This window comes from Ictidomys tridecemlineatus, chromosome 3 (assembly GCF_052094955.1).
Source record: "Ictidomys tridecemlineatus isolate mIctTri1 chromosome 3, mIctTri1.hap1, whole genome shotgun sequence".
Classification (NCBI taxonomy): domain Eukaryota; kingdom Metazoa; phylum Chordata; class Mammalia; order Rodentia; family Sciuridae; genus Ictidomys; species Ictidomys tridecemlineatus.
The window spans coordinates 39,269,445-39,282,510 of record NC_135479.1 but is presented as its reverse complement, the minus strand read 5'-3'; the positions used below and the strand labels follow the sequence as shown (position 1 = coordinate 39,282,510).

General features: G+C 49.3%; 1 protein-coding gene across 2 annotated transcripts in view; it reads right to left on the bottom strand.

The window, feature by feature from the left end:
* The window catches only part of Asic2 (acid sensing ion channel subunit 2), a 1,042,689-nt gene that overhangs the window by 54,458 nt on the left and 975,165 nt on the right, over positions 1-13,066 (bottom strand). For both annotated transcript variants that reach the window (XM_005327776.4, XM_078042466.1), the window contains exon 3: positions 8,609-8,736. In XM_005327776.4, coding sequence (XP_005327833.1) covers positions 8,609-8,736 — 128 coding nt within the window. The remainder of the gene's footprint in view (positions 1-8,608; positions 8,737-13,066) is intronic.

The following is a 13,066-nucleotide window of genomic DNA, read 5'->3' as shown; positions in this document are numbered from 1 at the left end:
TGCTGTGTGGGAGGTGGGAGGTGGGGTGGGGAGTGGAGTGAGAAGCTACTGGAAAGGGAGGCGGGAGCTGGACCAGGAGGGTCTGAGGAGATTCCTGGGCTTCATCCTGGGGTTGATGAGGGAGGCAGGTTGCTCGTGGTGGTTTAGAAAGATCTCACTGTTGCAGAGAATGGACTGGAGAGGGTCAGGATGGGCAGCGGGGAGACCAGCAGGGCAGCTGAGGATTCATGAAGAAACAAGTTGGAGTAGTGCTTGGGGGGCCGTGATAATAATAGCTAGCATTTATTGGGCACTTACTGTATGACAAGAACTGTTCTCCAGGTGTTATGAACTCAGTCCTCTAGTGACCCTCTGAGGTAGAGGACATCATTATCCCTCTTCTACAGATGAGGAGAACAAGGCCAGAGGCCAGAGGTCCCAGTCAAGAAAATAGGGATTTGTCCTCAGGGTGTTTACAGGATTGGGAAATCTAGAAGGAGCAGCAATATTGAGATGCAGATGTGGAGCCAGAGAAAGAGAGTGAGTTTGGTTGAGACTGTTGATTTGAGATGTCCATGGACTCTGTGGGAAGAGGGAGTTCAACAGCACACAGATCATTAGGTCTAAAGGCATCTGAGCTCTGGGGGTGCCAACCTGTCAATCATGGGAAAGGGTAAGCTCTTTTAAGAAGGTGGGTAGACCGGGGGTACACACGTGGTGTCCTATAGTGCCCCATATATATATATATATATATATATATATAGACAAGCAGGGAAAGGATTGCTTATGGAGGGGACTAAGAGAGGGCTGAGAGGTGAGAAGCAAGACAAGAGGGGTCTCAGGGTGGGCGTGGTTAATAGTCCACATGCTGCCAAGACCCCAGGATGGATGAAGTCTGTGGAGCGCCCTCGCCAACAAAGATTTCATGGGTGACCTTGGTGCAGAGAAATTTTCCAGGAGCGCTGGGAAGTGAGAGGGAGGGGAGGAAATCCACCCAGAGTGAGTTCAGAGATCTCTTTGGAGACTGTTGGGAAGGAAAGGAGGGGGAGGTAAAGACTGCTTTTCTATCTTCCTAAGTCTGGAGCGTATCTTTTGGGATTCATCCTTAGATTCTTCCAACAGAGCTGGGCACAGAGCTCATGTGAGCCCATCAGCAATTCTTTTAAGAATGTTTCCCATCCTTCCCTCATCCCCTATCATCAACTCCACCTTCAGAAAAACAAGATCATATTGTATAGGAAGAAAAAAAAATGGGTGAAAACCTGACTCTTGGCAAGACCATCTGGGGATCTAAAGATATTTCTACTTTAGAGGCTGAGTGGTAATAAGTGATTAAATAGCTATGCTAGTAGATGCTTAATTGGTTCTTATTTTCAGTCTATTTGTGGAAAACAATGTACCCCTCTAGATGTGGAGGGAGTGGCCCCACAGCAGGCTGTCTTGCCTTCTGGAACATTCCCCGTATTTCAATGGGGTGGAACTGGCTACTGCCTATATTTACGTGGCTCCGGCTTTGGCAGTTGAGAAGCCACTGAAAGCGTGTGTAATAAACCCTGTCTTCTCCTTTGGGAAGCAAACCGACACAACAACTGGGCAAACCTCCCTGTCTAATGGGGACCGTGAAACGCAGATATTAAGGACCGTGGACCGGCTGTCAAATTGACAAATGAGGCTTCTCTTTTGAAAGGCACTTTAGGAAGTTGAATTGGAAGCTTGAGAGGAGCGGAGCTGTCCCAAGCAGGCTGCAGGCAGTCCACCCCGACAGCTGGGCTTCTTCATTAGGGGCTGGGGCGAGAGATCTTGGGAGCCATGGTGGGAGGGCCTCCAACTGTTGGAAATGTGGCTGAGCTACCCTGGAGGCAGAGGCTCAGGTTTCTGCAGGCACCAACTGTGCCCAGATATCCTGCTAAAGACCCAAGTGTGGCTGGTGGGACATAAGCCCTTGTGTTCTCCTTCATTTACAACCTCCATCAGGCTGGTGAGCAGCCGCTGGGTGCAGGACTCTGGGCTTTCTTGGGGCATGTGGGGTACACCCAAGTGAGCAACCCCCGTAAAGTCTGGCTGTGGATGGGGCACGCTTCTCATTCCAGATGGTCCCAAGCAGGCAGCGGAAGGGGTTCTTGGTGAGAATGAGATGCCTCTGGCCAGGAACGTCTAGTCCTGGGGTCCTTGTGGCATTTCTGAGACTTTCAAATATAAATCCAGGGCCATCTTTTCTGGGGAATTTCCTGAAGAGTGAAACCACCCACCCTGGATTTTTCACAGGTATTCCCAGTCCTCCCAAGAAGGACAAGCAGGGTGACAAATAAATATTCGATGAATACCTAGGCCAACACGTGGAACACAAGAACTACCACGATGCCCTTTGAGGAGGGGACAGGAGAGGATGAAGGACTCCTGGGAGTCCCACCAGGATCAGCAGTCACCTTCAATTAGAAACAAAGAATGTGATGTCACTGTGATGTCACTGTGAAGACAGCTTGGCACGGTGGTCCTACCGCAGGAGAGCCCACTCACTTAGTTCTCCCCAAGTTTCAGAGTTCTGTCCTGATTCCTGGATGTGTCCTTCCTCTCTCATCTGTATCAATGGCTTCCCGATCCACATCTCCAACCCCAACCCCTTTCAGGAGCTTTTGATTTGATTTGGGTCTCAAGTTTGTAGATAGAAATGACATCACCATCGACCGCAGCCTCGCTGAACAGCCTCAGGGAGAAAGAGAGCTCTCAGGGCAGATTTTTAAAATGTGTTCTTTTCAGACATACATGACACTAGAGTGTATTTTGACACATTTTACATATAGGAAGTATGACTTATTCTAATTAGGATCCCATTCTTGTAGTTGTACATGATGTGAGTTTCACTGGTGGGGTATGAACAAAGGAAAGCCAAGTCCAGTTCATTTTACTTTCTTATTCCCATCCTCCTCCCTTCTCTTCATTTTTCTTTGTCTAGTCCACTGAACTTCTATTCTCCCCACTCCTTATTGTGTGTTAGTATCTGCATATTGGAGAGAACATTTGGCCTTTGATTTTTTTGGGGAATGGCTTATTTCACTTAGCATAATATTCTCCAGTTCCATCCATTTACTGGCAAACGCCAAAATTTCATTCTTTTTTAAGGCTGATGAATATTCCATGGTGTATATATGTATACCACAGTTTCTTTATCCATTCATCTGTTGATGGGTACCTGGGTTGTTCCGAGGCTTAGCTATTGTGAACTGAGCTGCTGTAAACACTGATGTGGTTGGGTCACTTTAAGTTCTCTGGGTATAAACCAATGAGTGGGATAGCTGGGTCAAATGGTGGTTCCATTCCAAGTTTTCTGGGGAGTCTCCAGAGTGGTTGCACCAATTTGCAGTCCTACCAGCAATGTAGGAGTGAACCTTTCCCCCCACATCCTTGCCGAAATGTTCAACTTCTCTAGCAATTACAGAGATGCAAAGTAAAACTACACTGAGCTTCCATCCCACTCCAGTCTGAATGGCAATTCTCAGGGCATATTTTAAGGGGAGTTTTGGTGAGGTTGAGGAGGCAGGGAGAGCACACGTGTGCAGCATGGGGCTCTCTTTTCATTATTGCACCAACACACACTTCTTGAGGTCATCTATGAGCAAGGCTCTGGGGATATAGAATCCAAAAGACACAATCCTCATCCTCAGCAAGCTCCCAGTCTAGGGTGAGAAAGGGGCTGATGGAGACCAAAGAATGGATCCACAAGGGAAGTCAGCCTACAAGGAAGGAGAACAACAATGTCACGCTCTCACTTGGTTCTGTGCACCCTCCAAGGCAGAACCAGGTCTTGCTTATCTTCTTTCTTCCAGAACGTTTGATGCTCGATGGGTACTGTGGAAGGGATAAAGGAACGTACCCAGCGTTTCAGAGAACAATGAACTGCTCCGTGGAGCGTGGCAGAATGGGACAGGGAAGCCAGAGTCTTTGAGCAGCATCTGGAAATATGAATAGACCTGTGCCAAGTCAATGAGCCAAGGGAGGAATTGTGGGCAGAGGGACAGTGGGCGCCCACATCTAAGAGCCTGGAGCGTTTGGCAGATGGTTCTGCATCATTGGAATGAGGGGTTCATGCAGGTCAAGCACAGGGAGATGGCAGGGCTGGGGAGGTGAACGGGGCACTGGGAACCATTCTAAAGGGTTTGGGTTTATGCAAGTTACGGGCAGCTCTGGAATGTATGGGTTTTAAGTCAGGTAGAGATGTGACCATTATATGGGCTGAGGAAGGGACATGACCAAGGAAGGTGGCCACAGCCTGTTTCTAGAGTTTTAGGGCTGCTACCCACTCATCTTCCTCTTCTCACTAGTAGGATCCCAGGTTCTAACTCTGGGATCTGGGGAGATGTTTACCTCCTGTTAACAGCATCCCACATCATCTGGCATGAAGGAGAGAGCCAGTAACTGGTAGAGCAGAGAGCGGGTGCCGTTTCCAGGTGACCCCTGTGTCCTTGAGTGGACACAGGCAGGGACCCCCAGGCTGTGAATGCTGGAGGCCTTTGGAGGTCATCTAATGGAGTCCTTTCATTCTACAGGTGGGAAAACCGAGGCCCAGGGAGGGGGTGTCTTGTCCAAAGTCCCATGGCATGATCAGGATTACCATTTAGGACTCTGGGATCCCGGGTAGGTTTGTCTCTGCAGCACTGGGCAGTCTTGTTTCTTTGAGCTCAGGGTAGGAAAAGAAAATGTCCCCCGGCCAATCCCTCTCTGCATTAGCTCCCAGTGCACCATCCCAGAGTTTGCCTGGATTACAACCGTGCAGTGTAGTGGACCAGAAAGAACATGGGCCTGGGAACCTGATAGACTTGGGCTCAGAGCCCAGCCCTGCTGCTTCCCCAGCTACGCGACCTTGAGCGAGTTACTTAACTGTGCAGTTTCGTCATCTGGCAAGTGGAGATAATGCCTGCCTCATGGGGCTGTTGAGGGGGTTTAAATGAGATAGTGCCTGTCAAGGGTCTCTACTGCCTGGTGCCTGGTAGGTAGTTCACTTCATAATAGCTATTGCTATTCATCCATCCCCGCAGGGTTCTGTTTCTGATCCCAGTATCTTGCCCTGTGCCATTGTCTGATGGTGGAGATTCTGGACTTATGCAGGGGCTCTAAGTGCAGCAGAGCTATCTAGGGGAGCATTTCTCAGGTTGTCCAGGAAGGCAGGGGCATGCCTTGGCATAATTGGGTTCAAGGAAAATGCAGATTTAAAGAGCAATCTCTGGGCTGGCTTACAGCTCAAGAGCTTTTTTTTTTTTTTTTTTTTTTAATTCACAAGACTGTTCCTTTAAGGCACCAACTCTTGGGGGCTGTTACTCTGGAGTCAATTTACCCAACACAGTTCACATAAGCTCCCAGGCAAAGGCCTTCTTCTCCCCACTGTCTTGTCACCCGTAGCCTCTCTGAGCTGGAGCTGAGGTGGCAGAGCCTTGGATGGAGAGCTCTGGAGCTGCCGTACTTCCCCAGGTGCCACAGATTCTAAGATGTACCATGATTGTAGGTACCAGCAAGAAAAAATAGAGGTCTGATTGTAAGATCTGATGGATTGTAAATCAAATCCTGATTTCTGAAGTGTCAAAATGTGTCTGAACAATCAATGAAATGCAATGTTGAGTACCAGGGCCAGCTGGGGAGATTTGCATGGGGCAGGATGAGGACATACAAATGGGCTTCCCATTATCTTCCCCTTTATTAAAGAAAACACTGATCTGTAGGCTCTGGGAGGGCAGAGATGGCCGGTTTTGTCTGCCACGCATCCCCTGACTTCTCTCATAGTAGGTGTTCACCAAATATTTGCAGAATGAATAAATAATACAAGGCCACATTATCAAAGACATGGAAAAATCAGGAAAGAAAAATGAATCATTCATAATTTCCCCACGGTGGGTATTTTGGCTTATTTCCTTCAAGTCTTATTGCCTATGAATATGCTCTTTTATATACGTGTAAACATAATGTATTATTAGATTTAGCTCTGGGATGTGTTTTTGTATTTCTCCATTAATATGAATGAAATGATGAAATGAGACGATGAGGAAATGCTTTGAAGACTGTAAAATGTTTAACAAATAACTTATTATTAGTTAGAATAATCATAGAAATACTCCTATGAATGAGGTTGATTTGCTGAGAATATACTTCAAAGCAAACAACGCATCGGCCCTCTGCAGCTGGGAATCTATTCTGCTTCTTCATCCTATTCACCATGGGGAATCCCTCTGTTTCATAGTGGAGAGAGAAGCAGAGACTTACAGCTTCTTGGGAATCATCCAACTTCCCACCCAGCCCAGAAACTTCTTCCATATCACACACAGAGGATTAGCAAAGGTCGGGGAAGGAAGAGCTCATCTCTCAGGCCTTTGAACAAGAGCAGCCTCCATGTACTTCCTTCTCCACAACCTTCATAACCCTTCAAGTTTCCAACACGGCTGTTTCACATACTCTGTTCACCTTTAGCAAAGTAGACACCGGCCAGACAGCACCCCAGGTCAGCAGCGTCCGGCACATTCCACAAGCCATCAAGTCAGGCTAGCCTCAGACAACGCAAAAACTGACTTTAGCTAGTCCAAGAATTCATATGCATGTTTACTGGTCTAACCTGGGCCTGGTTCTTGAAGGGAGGTAGCTTGCTCACAGCACAAGAGAGCCCTGACCAAGTTCCCTCTTTGACCATGCTCCAGCCAGGCCTGTCTAGCCTTCTTCTCCACTGGCTCTCAACTGTGGCCTATGAAGACTGGAACAAGCACTTATATAATTTCAAGTGGCTCAAAGACACATCCCTAGGGTGACACTAGACCCCCGGCTTAAAGTGCCTGTTGGAGAAAACTCAAGGTTGTCAAAAGGTTGTATCGTTTGCTCCAGCCAACACCTGAGGCCAGGACCTCTGTCGCCCAGCCTCTGTGGCAGGGTGAGAGCCTAACTTCAACAAGTGACAGTCAGCAGACCCACATGGGTTCCCCATGGACCACACCCCTTTCTGCTTTTTGTAAGTTTTTGTAAGTTTCTGTTCAAGCCTTTCTGGGCCCTCTCCGTCTCCCCTCATTCTCCCTTTAAGCACCCAGTCTCCTCTATAAAGATCCAAGACTCACCCTGCACCTTCTCCCCTATTGCCATGGGGCATGATGGAAGGGAATCTGCTTTTACCACTTGGACTAGTGTCTGGCTTTGTTTATCTTGGACAGGACCCAAGAGCCTACTGAATCTAAGAGCTCAGACTCCGGGCTCACCTAAGCTGCTGCCCATCTGCGCGCCTTTATTAGGTAATCTGTGTTCTTATTATCCCTCACTCTCAAATCCTTATCCTTAAACTTGCCTCCTGCCGTCTGCTTCATGCCTTTCTTCTTCATCTTCGGGGATACACTTTTCCCAGTTGTGCTACTGAGTTTCCACCTTGCCCACCTATTTTAGCTGATGCCACCTGCCTCAGTCTTTGGGGCCCAACTCACCTCCCAGCACCCTTGCCCCTGCCTCAGAGTTGCCATCCCATCCCCAGGGGCCTCAGTGGAAGGCTGACCTTGGCCTTTATCAACTGCCCAGACATGTGTACAGACCACGGTGGGTGCCGGAGCCTCCACCACCCACAATTCCCCAGAGACTCAAAAATATAGCTTGCTTACAGATTTGTAACCAGCCTTTAATGCAGACTCTCGCTTTATAAAGTGGCTGAACAGCTGTGATCAGTAGCAGATGAAAGATGGCAGATGAGCCAGATTTTCAAAACAAGCTCCTGTGTTCTCTGTGCACATCTTTCCTCACCACTCTTGTCACCCTCTCCCAGGCGCTCCCTATCTCCCAGCTCAGAGCCAGCACCTGCCACCCTGTGCTGAACTCACTGCTCAGAGCCTCTCCCAGTGAATCATCTTGGATGACCCGGCTGAGGCCTCCGGCACCGTCGCAGGCTCTCTGACTTTTATTCTAGGCAAACCAGAAGACAAATCTCCGGAGATAAAAAAGGAAACAGTGCCCAGGTATCTCCATCATCCTCCTTTGAGACGTCCACCCTATGGAGAGTTGGTGAAGGTGTCCCCTCTGAGATGTAAAACCCACTTCAGAGGTGAGGCGGTGCCAGCCCTCCCTCTGTGAAACGGTAGAGTCCATGCATCCATCCTGGGGGCAGGTGGGGCCCTCCCCAGAGCTACATCAAAAGGCAGGCAGGAGCCCATGTACTTAACTTGAATGGAGAGGGACACTGCCATTCCTTTTCTTTTTATAGGTCACTTTGAATTGCCTTAGAAACACAGTGATGAGACTATCAAACCCTGGTTGGCAGTTTTCCCTTAATATCCATTGGCAAAAAGAAAAAAAAAATTACTTTTTTAATTTAACGCACTCAGAAAAGTCTACTGTGACAGAATGTTCAGGGAAAAAAAAAAAAAGAAATTCTCAACCAATTCAATGTAGTAGAAAACAAGCCAAGCTTTCCCTGAGACCCAGTTTCAGGAACCGACGGGTGGTGTGGGAGAACTGGAGACGGAGGTTAACCAGCGCATTCCTCCGATTTCAGGGCGACGCCCTTTACAGAGCCAGCTCCATGCCACCTCCTGGGTGGCAATTTCATTTCTCCTCCTCGTGCCTCGGCAAGTGGCCGGAGGAGGCTGAGGACCACAGGTCTGGGGGAGCCCAGGGGACTTACCCTCTGCTCCTGTGTGGCCACAAAGGTCTGGAACCCTGGAGCCACCCCAAAGCCCAGCTCTTGGATGAAAGGCGGCTCGGACTGACTGTGGATCTGAACTTTCACTCCCGCTTCAAACGTCGTTTCCTCTGAAAGAACAAAGAGGGACAGAGCCGTGGGTCAGTGACAACAGCTGTTCGCGGAGTCCTGGGGTTGAAAAGCTCCAGGGGATGCCGGAAGTGTCAGGTGGGAGGTGGAATAGTGGTTCCCTGAGGTGTGCACATCCTCAACACTGGAGACGGAATCTGTGACCCCACACGGCAAGAGGGACATGGCAGCTGGGACTCAGTTCAAAGTCTTGACATAGAGAGACCGTCTTGGATTATGCAGATGGCCCAATGCAATCATGGAGGTCCTTGAAAAAGGGAGGTTGGAGACTCAGAGTCAGAGAGAGAATGAAAAGACCCCGGGCTGCTGGCTTTGAGGACACAGGAAGAGCCACAAGCCAAGGGATGCAGGCAGCTTCCAGAAGCTGGAAAAGTCAAGGAAGTGGATCTCTTCCTAGAGCCCCCCAAAGCTGCACAGCTCTGCCAATAACCTTGATTTTATTGAACCTAGCGAAACCTGTTTTGGATGTCTGAATCCTCATATAACAAAGTTGTGTCGTTTGTGCGCACCACATTTGACGTACCCTGTTAGAGTAGCTATGGGAAGATAATGCAGGGCAGGTAGGCCAAGTCTTTGCTTCAGTCGCCAAATCTGTAGAATGGGATTACAAAGCCAGTAATGGGTAGGTCTTTGACCAAATGCAACTCCCTCCCAGCCTCTTGGGTGGATTCTTTGAAGCTCTTTTATTTAATTTACTAACTTCTCTCCTGACTGGGAGCTGAGGGAGAGACTATCAGGAAGAAACCACAGCAGTGGAAAGGAAAGTCCAGGGCTGGCCCCCTGGGTGCTGCAGGAGAGAGGCAACTAGAGCAGAAGCCCCTGCCCCTTCCTTTCCCCCTTGGGCAGGAGAAATGGCCCTTGGCAGTGGGAGGTGGCAGTGGGTGGTGGAGCCTGGCTCACCCACTATGTTCTGCTCACAGTTGGTGGGGCATGTGCTTAGGGGATTACATCCGCCTTTATTGGACCCTGCTCTCTGTCCTACCCTCTCTAAATAGCTGCAGAATGGGCTTCTGAAAATGCAAGCCCAACAGCTCTCTCTCTGACTTATCAGGAGCCCAGCTCCTTAACATACCCCTGGTCCAGCTTTGCTTTGGGCAGAACCCTGCTTTGGGGCACCCTGTGGCTATGCTCTCGAGGCTATCTGGATTAGTTGTCACTGGTCCCTATTGAGCACAGATGCATGTGCACCTCCTTCTGTCTTTCTGCATTGCTCATCTGGTCATTGTGAAGCTGTCACTGAGGAGTCAGTTCCCGGCCTTGCCCCCAGCAGCTCCTTTCTCTTGCTCTGCTGTAGATTCCAACCTACCCTCTAGAGCTGCTGCCATTCCCTGGGACCATCCTTTCTCTGACTGTCCTCCTCCATCAGCTGCAGCATCCTGAGGCCAAGTGCTGGACTTTCCCTCCCGATTTCAAAGGTCCTGCTCAGGGCCAGGCACAGTGGCACTCAGGGGATGCCCGTTGAATGACTCTGAGAGATTTGGAACCAAACCTCACTGTTAATCATTATTAATGGGCAGGGTCAGTCTGGAGTCCAGATCAAGAAATGTTGTCAAAGGAAAGAATGGAGGAGAGGATGGGTAAATTCAGGAATGAGAGAAGATGAAACAGGGGGACATGGAGGGAGGGAGGATGTACTGGGGTTAGGGTTTGGGCACACCAAAGCTGGCACGGAAGAGAAAGGCTGGATGGGCAGGAACCGTAGAAACCACGGGAGCTACCAATTGAGTCAGGCATGGGTAGACTGAAGCTGGGAGAGAGTCCAAGGTCAGGGGGGTGCATGGAGAGGAAAGTCCACTAGGCAGCCAGGGCCAGGGGAAGGACAGGCAGGGCTTTCACAATTCAGACAAGGAGTCCAGCAGTGGCGGACACTGAGTATCAGGAAAAGAGACCCTGGGCCAGAATATGGCTTCATTGAGTGCAAGAGACTCCCAGGAGATCTGGGAATACATTTTCCTTCCCAGCAACAGAGCTAATTGTTCTGCAATTTGTTTCCCCTGACCAACCATCCAAACTCCCATTCAAACATTGCTGGGCAACTGTGGTGTGTGTCACTGTCTCCTGTAGATGGTGAATGGACTCATTGCCCTGCTCCTCACCTCGCCCAGGGCCTGGCACACAGGTGGAGTCTCTGTGAAGGTTTTTAGATGAGGAAGGACTTCAGGAGAGGGAGGACTGGGTGGGAGAAGGGGATCGGGTGGTTAGCTTTCAGGGGCCGTATTTTCTAACATCTGACCAAGAGAGGGATGAGGATCTGATGAACAGGCTCAAAGTGGAGAGGGATGAGCAGCGGCGTGATGTGGAGATCACAGGGACACCTGTGCTGGGAGGAACCGAAGGCGCGTTCAGCCAGCCGTGGGAGGGAACTGGAGAGGTGCCCAAACTTGTTTTCCAGAGATAGTAGACGCTGTGCGCGTGTGCTGTACAACTGAGCTCAGGAAACCTTAGACCAGTAAGACAGCGCGAACCCAGGGCTTACAGGAAGAAATGAGAAACGAAGCCTCTCGGACGCAGGCGCTGAGAGTCATGGGCAAAACAGACCGCGAGCTGCCAGCCAGAACCGCCAGAGGCTAATCAGGAGGGGTTAGGGATTTGAAAGAGATGCTAGCTTCTTCCAGAAGGATCAGGGGTAGGGGAGAGAGAGTAAAATCCTAAAGTAACCGCATTTCTTTACAAATATCCAGCAATCGCATGAAAAGAGCCAAGGTGATGGGTAAAGTTTCTGCTCTTTCTAGAACAGCACGGTCCAGGGGATCTTTCTGCAAAGAAGGAAATACTCTGGAACCTGTGCTGTCCAAAGGGGTAGCTACAGGCTGTGACATGGCTAGTGTCATTGAGGAACTGGAACTTTCGTTTTCATTAAATCAAATGAATTCAGCCCACGTGGCTAGCCGCAGCCTCGGACAGCACAGTTCTAGAATATCCAGCTATGAAGCAGCCCTTTCAGCCCTGCAGGAGGGACGAGGACTCCGCCATCTTGCCTTCCTAAGTGGGTGCCCCTTGAGGGTGGCTTGTCACCTGAGGTGACTTGGGTGGGGTTCTGAGCACAGAAGCATGCATATTCATGGCCAGACCATGGTGGCTGCAGTCCTGCGTCCCCTGGGTGTTGCTTACCCTAGGTACTTATTCCAGATAGACTTTGCTTCTGGTTCTTGTTGGAACTGCCCCTGGCTTCCTTCTATGGATTGTTCTACAGGTTGGTTATGAACGGCAGGCCCCTAAATCGCCGTCCTCACACCCCTAATTCTCATCCATTTCCTGGACATGTCAAAATTATTTAGAGCCAAGTTATTACACACAGACTGCTAGATCCAAAGGGGACCTTAGATTACCTACCTCAGAAGTTCCCAAGCTAAGATGGCACATTAGAATCATCCAGAGTGTTCAGAATTATGATTGCTGGGATTCGCCCCTGGAAATTCTGATCCAGTATCTCTGGGTGGAGGGAGCCCAGAGATCTACATTCTCAGGAATTCCGATAGAAGTTTTCTGAGGCCAACCACATTTGGGCAAACAGTGATTTAGTCCACAAAAGAGAAACACCTTGTTTGTTGAGACAAGTCAGGAGCAGAGTGAGGACCTGAAGCCACATCTCCTGATTTTTAGTTCAGTATGTTTTCTACCCCACAAGGAGTGGGGTCCATTTAATGCAAGCAGATGCTCTGGTTCATACGTCTGGGGTTCTGCAGGGGGAAGGAGGAGAGGGAATATCTCTTTCATTGACATGTCCCCTAAATCCCCTAGCACAGTGGCTGGCACAGAGCCGAGTTCTATAAACCCAGAATGAAGCAAATGAGTGCAAACCTCCTCTGTGTGGGTCTGCTCTTGCCTGCCCTTTTATGTACTGGGTATCTGCCAGGGTTCTGATCGACCCTGGGAAATGCCAGCTGCCGGTGACTCTGGAGAGGCAGGTGAGGCTGCACACAGGACAGCAACAATGACCATAACGATAACTGGTGACACCTACATAATTTGCGGGCCTTAGTACAAAATGAAAATGTGGAGCCCTTGTTAAAAATATCATTAAACAATATTGTTAAAAATCTATTTGTAAAAAAACAAATTATTATAAAAAAATAAAGAAAGGACTTCCATATGGTGATCACACAGCGTTAAACCAAGCATATGGTCCTTCTGAGCCCGGGGGGGCCCTGTGTGGCTGCCCTGGTAGCCTGATGGGTGCTGGACAGATTGTACAAATCCTCCTATGACTCCCATCATCAAATGCTTCAACACTGAATTCCTTCAGAAGAGTGCAGGCCCCTGGTGCAGTGAAGGATTTGTTTACACATCATGAACACCAGGATCCAAAGC